General features: G+C 32.8%; 1 protein-coding gene across 3 annotated transcripts; it reads right to left on the bottom strand.

The window, feature by feature from the left end:
- Positions 1-2245: 2245 nt before the first annotated feature.
- Positions 2246-8503, bottom strand: LOC115710710 (uncharacterized). Of its 3 annotated transcripts, XR_004010406.2 has the most exons (14): positions 8200-8503; positions 7724-8096; positions 6914-7091; positions 6791-6840; positions 6491-6583; positions 6316-6404; positions 5462-5540; positions 5249-5331; positions 4800-4878; positions 3982-4723; positions 3795-3881; positions 3035-3662; positions 2900-2951; positions 2675-2812 (listed from the first exon to the last, which is right to left on the bottom strand). XR_004010406.2 is itself a non-coding variant. In XM_030639062.2 (13 exons), exons 1-13 carry the CDS (start codon positions 8229-8231, stop codon positions 2671-2673), a joined length of 2655 nt encoding a protein of 884 aa, XP_030494922.2. In that variant the 5' UTR covers positions 8232-8499; the 3' UTR covers positions 2246-2670. The 3 variants fall into 3 exon arrangements, 2 of the variants coding, with proteins under 2 accessions (XP_030494922.2, XP_030494923.2); XM_030639062.2 differs by lacking the exon at positions 2900-2951 and having other exon boundaries at positions 2246-2812; positions 8200-8499; XM_030639063.2 differs by lacking the exon at positions 2900-2951 and having other exon boundaries at positions 2246-2812; positions 3795-3878; positions 8200-8499.
- Positions 8504-8624: the final 121 nt, after the last annotated feature.

The following is an 8624-nucleotide window of genomic DNA, read 5'->3' as shown; positions in this document are numbered from 1 at the left end:
GAAATAACTACATAATATACCCATTTTTTTTTTTTAGTTTGTTGATTTTTATTTTTACATTTTTACAATTTCCCCTAAAAATAACACAAAAATAATAAGAAAATTACATAAAAGTAACCTGAAAATAATATCAAAACAACAACAAATTATAACATACATATAACAAAAAATCAACAACAAATTAACATGAATACAACATACAAAAACCGTATTTTCTGTAAATAAAATTAAAAAATTCGTAAAAATATTTAAAATTTTGTGAAACTGTATTTTTGTAATTATTTTGTTATTTTTGTATATTTGTGAAATTATCTCGAAATTATTCATGGGCTTGGGTTGGGCTCAAAATATATTGGCTTAATTAATTTTGGGATAATTTCAAAAAAAACACAAACAATAAAAAAAAAATACAAAAATACGGTCTGTACGGAGTTTTTAATTTTTTTTACGGTTTTTAAATTTTATTTACATAAAATATAATTTTCTGATGTATTTTTATGTTATATTCATGTTATTTATTGTATTTTTATAGAATACCATAAAAATGTAAGAAAAAAAACTTTGAACATAAAAATATAAATTTTTTATAAAAGATTATATTTTGTGTAATTATATTATTAATTTTTATATTTCATACTCTATTTTTTATCTAATTATCAAAATAATTTGGCTAAGTTTTACAAACTTTTTTTAATGTTTTTTATTGTTTGTTATGTTTCAACACCTTTTATATGCATGCATTTCTCTCTCCTTCCGTTTACTTTAAAAATAATATCTGGTCATGTCATTATTTGGTTAACCCTTAAAAACAGTCATTATCATTTATTTTATGATTTATTTTTCAATGTGAATATTTTAAAATGTGGGAAGTATATTTTTCTCTATTTTTGAAAAAAAAAATTATTTGATTACTAATACTATAATTAGTTACTGGTTTATAATTTTTTAAATCTTAGTTAACATTTATTTTAAGAATTTTTTTAAATATATTATATCATATTATACATAATTAGTGTTTTCAAAATAACAAAAAGATATATAACATAATTAGTATATAAAAATAGTAGTTGCAACCCTCATTGGCTCATCCTATTTCTTCTACCTCGATTTTTCTCCATTTGTTGCAAGTATTTTTTTTTTCTTAACTCAGTTTTCTTTTAGGATTTTTTTTCTCTGTTTATATTATATTTTACAAGTAATGTTTGTGTTTTTTTATCTTTACATTGTCTGCATAATGGGTCGATTGTGTGATGACCATTTGAAGTGGCTGTTTACTTTTTCTTTCAATGGAAAATGCTTCATCTATAATGAATATTGAGTATTTTTTTTTTTATTAAATCAAGTTTTTTGTTTATGGATATTGTATATTTTTTTGTTTTAGTGTGGTTGTATTTAGTGTATGTTTGTGTTTTTTTAATTCAAATTGGAGAGTATTTGTTCTCCTTTACATAGATATTTTTTGGTTGTGAAAAGTGTTTCTTTGTTATTAATGTTTTTCTTTCTTGGTTTTTTTTAATATGGTAGAAATAAGGTTTTGATTTTGTATGTGATATTTATTATTTTTGTTGTTGTAAATAATCAAATTATCCCTTTTATTTTTTTTTTAACATGAAATTGCAACTTCATTAAATTAGCATTCTGAATACAAAATAATCTGAAGATCACAGGGGATAGAAGACCCCAGAATGCTACGACCAGTTAGCGATCGTGCATGCCTAGCAATATAGTGGGCCGCACGATTTGCTGATCGTCTAACAAAACGTAAATGAACATCAGAAAGAGAGAATAATAAATTTCTACAGTCATTAACGACTAAACCAAACACAGAAGTCATTAACTGAGTAGAATGAATAGCCTGAACGACGAGCATGCTGTCACTCTTAATCGTAACACCTTTCTAGTGATTTGCCTTGATCTAACTAAGTGCTTCTTTGATGCCCATGGCTTCTTTGATCCAACTAAGTGCTTCTTTGATGCCCATAGCTTCTCAATCGTAACACCTTTCCAGTGGTTTGCCTTGATCCCTTTTATTTTTGTTTATGGATTTTGTGTATTTTTTTGGTTAGTGGGATTGTGTTTTCAGTGTTTGATTGTGAATTTTCTTTTAAATTGCATAATGTATAATCTCTTTTTACCTAGATAATACTCATAAGACTTTTAGTTGTTTTTTTTTTTTTTGGTTGTGAATTAACAATGCTGTTTTAAAGTTGTTTTTTGGTTGTGAATACCCATACATTACAATACATTTCAGAGATTAAACAATATCATTTTCTTTAATTATAAAAGAAATTATACTAATACATCTTAATGCATTATGCAAACATAATTCTAATTACAGCCAATAGTAAAAAAAGAAAGAAAAATAAAAAATCTAACAGCCCTTAAGGGTGCTCTAATAATATCTTACACTATTACAGCTGACTTGATTTCTTAATATAAAGTTTAAACCTTCCATCAATTAATGGTGAGAAACAAAAATTTGCCAATAAAAATCAATCACTGTTGGACTGATTGATGAGTCCCCAACAAACAGTTCATCATCGAGAACCTAGCTGCAGCGATACCAGCGCGGTTGAATTTCTCGGTGGCTTCGAGGATGGGGAACTGTTTTCGTTATGTGCTGAGGTGTAGTGAAAGAAAAGCCTACTGAAATCGAACTTGTTCGACATTTCATGTCTTTGATCTTTTCTGCTTTTGAGACACGAATCGAACGCCTTGTTTCCCAAGTTCCAGGAATTTTACTCTACCGTCGTCTAGAGTAACTGAAAGTGTTGATGTGCCTTCAACTAGATCGGCTACCACCCCCTTATGCCTGGATAAGAAATTCGAAAAATCAACTGTCATAATGCGCATTTAGGATTCGCATAGCGGAAATTGTAACATAATTTTCTACTTGCACCTAAGAAAGATAGCTCAAATCGTCCCACATGTGGTTTGCTCCCCTTGGACATCTACATAACAATTATTATAATTTCCTGATATCCCAATACTATATTTTTCTACATAACAAGGTTTCTTAGAAGAGAAGACTCACCATGAATTGTCAGATGGTTGATGAACTTCAACTCGTTTTCCAATTGCATCTTTACCCAACTTTTTTAGTATCCAATTAGCATCCATGATCTCATCCATTAAATCCTCTTGATGTGCTTGGGTTGCACCATCTGCATTAAGTGTTGTTTTCTCCATGAACGGTGAAGGGCGTTTTCTTTTAGACCTTTGGCCTTTTAAAGAACTTTTCTCCTCCTCTTGATTTGCAGAGTTCTGACTCTCGATACTAGGCTTCTTAAATTTGAACCGCAACAAAGGTTTTGAATCTTTAGGCAAAGAATTTGACAAAGGTGTCTGACTAGAATCATCGTTGTTCTCCGTGCTAGTATCAGGTCTTCCTTCTGATAGCTTTCCTGAATATACTCTCTCCCTTTTCGAAATAGGAACTTCACTTGCAGGCCCAACTGATGCAGCGGTTTCTTCAATTCTTCTTTTTCCCAGTGAAGTGTGAGTTTGCTCTGGAGTAGCAGTTTCAGATCCATCAGCACTACTGCCTCGGCCAACTTTTGGGTTATAACTAGGAACCCCGGTCCTAATTTTTCCCAACTTAATAAAATTTCCTTCTCTTCCGAGCTTCAAACCCTTTGATTGGCTAGAAGAATCATTTCTCTCTGTGAATTGCAGAAAACTATGTAACTAACTTAATAATTTAAAATTTAAAAAGAAAAATCAACAACAAATACTTATGTTGAGCAAGATAAGAAAAAATTATTCCAATAAAGAAGAGAGAATAAGCCAACTACCATCACCACTGTTAGCAAGGCCATCATGCCTCTCCAATATAGACTTCTTATCATTTGTTTTTCGCCAACTCGTGTCTTCTGTGCCTGCTTAAGAACATAAGCACACAAGTCATACCTCAGATATTTTATATTATATAATATATAGAGAGGGAGAGAGAATGTGTATGTGATTGAAAGATGGACACACCGTTGGAATTCATGATCTCTGGTTCTCTTTGGTCGGTTGAAGCATCGGACCTGGGAGAATTGGTTACGTTTATCTTCCGTGGACCAAAATTGATGACTAACTTCTTTCCTTTCACAGTCTTTGACTTGCCAGCTTGCTTTCCAGTATCCTCACCACTATCTAAATCATTAGATTTGTTGTTCTTAATTCGAACAACTCTAGAAGGCCTATTTTCATCACTCACCATTACCTCATCAACAAACTTGCGTTTCAAAACTCCGGGCTGATTGATAGAGCAAATCTCTTCTGTTTGACTATGACTTACTGCAACCGGAGAAGAATACGTGTCTTGTATCTCATCTTTATGAGACTGCATGCCAACATTCTTGTCATTAGCCAAGCTGAATCCTAAGGATTGGGCATCGTTATGCCCTTCAAAACTCATTTCTTGTTCTCTTTTACCGATCACAGATGCCTGGTATTTTTTCTTACTAGACCCTTTGCTGTAATATTTCTTCCCATAATCTTTCGCCTTTTTTGGTGACTTATCAACTAACCCTTTCAGAGATAATTTCAAGGAACGTCCATGTTCATTCTTCAATACAACAGGGCCATTTTCTTCATCGTCAGAATATGGAGAAATCGAAAATATATCTTCTTGAGTTGGCAACCCAGCAGCTGCCCTCAAGCTCGCAATGAGACCTCGATCAGCTTTGTCCTTTCTCCTCCAAAGTTCTTTAACAGCATCCTCAAGATCCTTGACCTAGCATTATATGTAGAAATATGAATATACTTATCAATAGAAAGACTTGTTAAAACCATGTCTACTCTTGGCAAACCTGATAGCATTCTCCTCGGCATGTAGCACATTTGTACTGAAGATTTCCATCCACTTGGTACTGCAAATACTTTTCATCACTGCAAAGAAATTATCTCAGAAGTTAGCACACTTAATTTGTAAGAGATCACTTTCTAGGTCAAAATATATTACGCCATCTGTAATTGGACTAGTGAAAAAGCACACCCAAACAAACACGATACTAAATCGGTATCATGTGGGCAAAGATACTGAAGTAAATAAGCAGATATGTCCTGGATTCATTTTGGCTGAATACCAATGTAACAAATTGCTTCTCCCGCCATTTCTTTGTTATAAATATATAAAAAATATTAAGAGAGTATTTTATTTGAAATAATTCCCAAATACACGAGTTATGACAACACTCCACAGATGTTGAAACACTTCACAGAAGTTGAAACAATAACAGAGAAAAGGGAAGATAATGACCTGATACCATCACATTGGCAATGAACCCATCGCTGGCAAACGTCACAGCAAACCATAGGAGTAGATTCTGAATCCCTATAGACCTATAAATTTTCAACAGTAAAAAATGGTATATATCAAGAATTCCATTATCTTTGACTGATGCATTGTTAGTATTCTGGCAAAATCAAGAAGCATGTTTTTGATTATAAAACATCCAAACAAATGGAGTACCTTCAAACAAACAGGGCAATAATTCCCCTTAACGAACAATCGACCACATGCATCACAGCAAGTGTATCCCAGAAACCACCTGTCAGTTTAGAAGAAAAATATGGTGATCCTGATATTAAAGAAGCAAAGAGGTTGATTTTTTTACTAAAAAGAACACAGAACAATAAATAAGCAATAATTACTGTATTACCTGAAAATTAATAATATAAATTTGCATGTAAAATAACTTAGCAATACTCTCAAAATTTCTTACAAACTTTTCCCTCTACTTTATAGAGAAAAAAATTTAGTAAGTCCCACTCAATATATTTCCACTCATTTTTCTCTTCCCTCCACTCGTCTTTCCTACCAAACAACTTTTTTTTTTCCTTTTCTTTCCTTTCCTTTATCTTCTCTACCAAACATAACATTATAATATGTTAAGAAAACAAAACAAAATAATAAGCTGTTTGGTAGGAGAGAAAAGTGAAGGTATGAGGTAGAATGGATGGAAAATATGGTGAGGCCCGCCAATTTCTTGTCTCCAAAATGACAAGAAATGGGAGATAAAAAATTTTATTAGCCAAGACTTTAAGGGTAATATAGTAAATTTCACAATATGTTAATTTCATTCCTTCCTATATAGACCAAATAATCATGGGAAAAAAAAAATGTCCTTTCAATCCATGTATATATTTCCTTCCGCCCTATTACCTTTTCATATTTTCTTTAAATCATGAACCAGAAAAGTCTAGGTTTTTAGCAAGAACAAATTACTGTAGCAAACACAAAAAGTGAAGATACCATACAGTTATAACCAAAACAGATAAAAATATACACTAAAGACATCTTTCAAACTTCTTTATAATTAATACCTCACGCTTAAGCCATTTCCTGGTACAGGAGAGTTACAGCTGTGACACTTGGTATGTTTTGGACACAAATAAGGTCCAGAAGAAACATTCTGCATTATCCACCAACAAAATTAAGAATTTAGAATACATTTTTTAATTGCAATGTAAGAACTCAGCAATACACATCCACACGCACCTTGTGGGAAGGATGTTGGCAGTAGCAATGGTAAGCACCATCACACCTTTTACAGAACATAAATTTGTTAGGATCTCCTGTTCTCCGGCATACCTATAAAAGGAAATGTATAACATATTTACTACATTTCTGGGTTATTACATTTACTTGAAATAAATTTACAACAAGTTATAGCAACCATATTACATCTTTTCGTCATATTGACATGGAAAATTAAAGTAATAATATCAAATTTCTAAACTAGCAATGATGAAGTTCTTACAATCATATTGAATAAGAAGGAAGAAACAACAGTTTTACCTCACAAATTCGGCAAGAGGGGCATGTCCATGAACTCCAATGAAACAGATCTGCTAACAAGTTCCACTAATTAGGATATGTGAATTTTTAGTCTAAAGAAAATGCTTGGACCAATAATTTTACCTCTATGTTGAGCCCAACTTTTCAAGCAGTTTCTGTGGTACTTCTTGCAACAAGTTTTGCAAGAAAGCATCCTCTTTGCTCTTTCACTTCCTTCATTTTCACCAAAAAAGCATATTCTGCACAATACATTGACATTGGACTGACCCTGTTCTTCTCCTGCAGAACCTCTCGAGACATCCTGTCGACGAGAAGAAAAACGGCAATCATAAATTACAAATTTGGAATTGTACAGAAATCATCTTGACTTTCAAGAATAAACAAAGAAAAAACAAAAACAAAAAATATAACATATCATGTGGGCAGATTAATAAGCTCAGATAAAGTCACTCAGCAATAGTACCTCTAGTGACAAAAGGTCCATGCGTGAGTGAGACAATACAGCAATAATTAAAGGTCTTTCACCAAATTTATCACTAAAGAGGTCCTTTTTCCTTATCACCCCAAACCCAGAAATTGGTAAAAACAAATGCATTATAATCAGCAGAAATCACAATGGCTATTGACTCCCAACAAAACAAGATCATTAAAAGTCAACTAATTTGCAGCAAAGGACGCAAATTAGGGTTTATGATAAAGAGTCCGATCTATTCTAAAATTCTCCATAACAAAAAAGTTCAAGATACTAAATTTCTTCTCAAACTCCCAAAATTTGCAAACACTGAAAAACACCCAACCATTCAACAACAAAATTACGCACAAAAAGGTCAAATTTTCAACTCCACTACATCAAAAAAACTTCCCAAATCATCACAAACAACCACCATTCCAACAAAAAACCCAAAATTGAGACCAAAATTCAAAGAACCTCACCGCCGCCAAATCACCCGACTCAAATCGCCGAGCATAATCTTCAGCAGCAACCATAGCCGCCGCAGCTTTACGCTGCAACGCAGCTCGTTTAGCTTGAGCCGACGCAGCAGCAGCAGCTTCATCATCAACGATATTAACAACCACATCACCTAAAATCGACACCACCGGTTGATAAACCGAAGACGGCGGAACCAACAAAGGCGGAGGTGGCTCAATTCTTGGAACAGCAACCTGAATCGTTCCTCCTTTCTCCTCCCGAACCCTATTTCCCCAAGGATCTTTAACAAACTCCTCAACCTTGCGAATCTCATCAAGGAACTCATTCTTCGCCTTATCAGCAACAAACCCTAGCGAACAAAAACAAATCCTCCGACTGCCAAAACACAGATATAGAGAGTGAGAATGAGAATGAGGAGAGTGAAAGAGAGGGTTTTTAGAGAGAGAAATAGATAGATATAGAGAGAGAAAGTACTAACCATGTAATTGGGCAAGCTACGTGAAATGCCATATTGAAGAGAGAAAGAAAAGATTTTGATTTGAATTTTTTCTTTTTTTTTTCTTTTAATTATTTTTGAGTGTGTGATTTTAGGGATTTGCTCTCGTAAAAAAAATAAAATTTAGTTGGGAAAAAATAAATTTATTTATTTATTAATTATTTGTTAGTGTTTTATTTTGTGAGTAAATAAATATTATTATTATTTAATTGTATATATTAAGAGAGAGAGAGCGTGGTGTGTTTAGAGAGAGAAAGAGTTAGAGAGAGAGAGAAGAGAGAAAGAATGAGAATGGTGCGGTTGGGTTCGGGAATTTGAGGATCTGAATAATGGGTGCTTGGATTAGACGATGTCGTTTTGTATCACGTAATTGTAATTACGATGTGTCGTTTTATGATTAATAAACG

Source organism: Cannabis sativa, chromosome 3 (genome assembly GCF_029168945.1).
Source record: "Cannabis sativa cultivar Pink pepper isolate KNU-18-1 chromosome 3, ASM2916894v1, whole genome shotgun sequence".
Lineage (NCBI taxonomy): Eukaryota > Viridiplantae > Streptophyta > Magnoliopsida > Rosales > Cannabaceae > Cannabis > Cannabis sativa.
The sequence above is the reverse complement of the archived record's forward strand: the minus strand, read 5'-3'. Positions and strand labels throughout refer to the sequence as shown.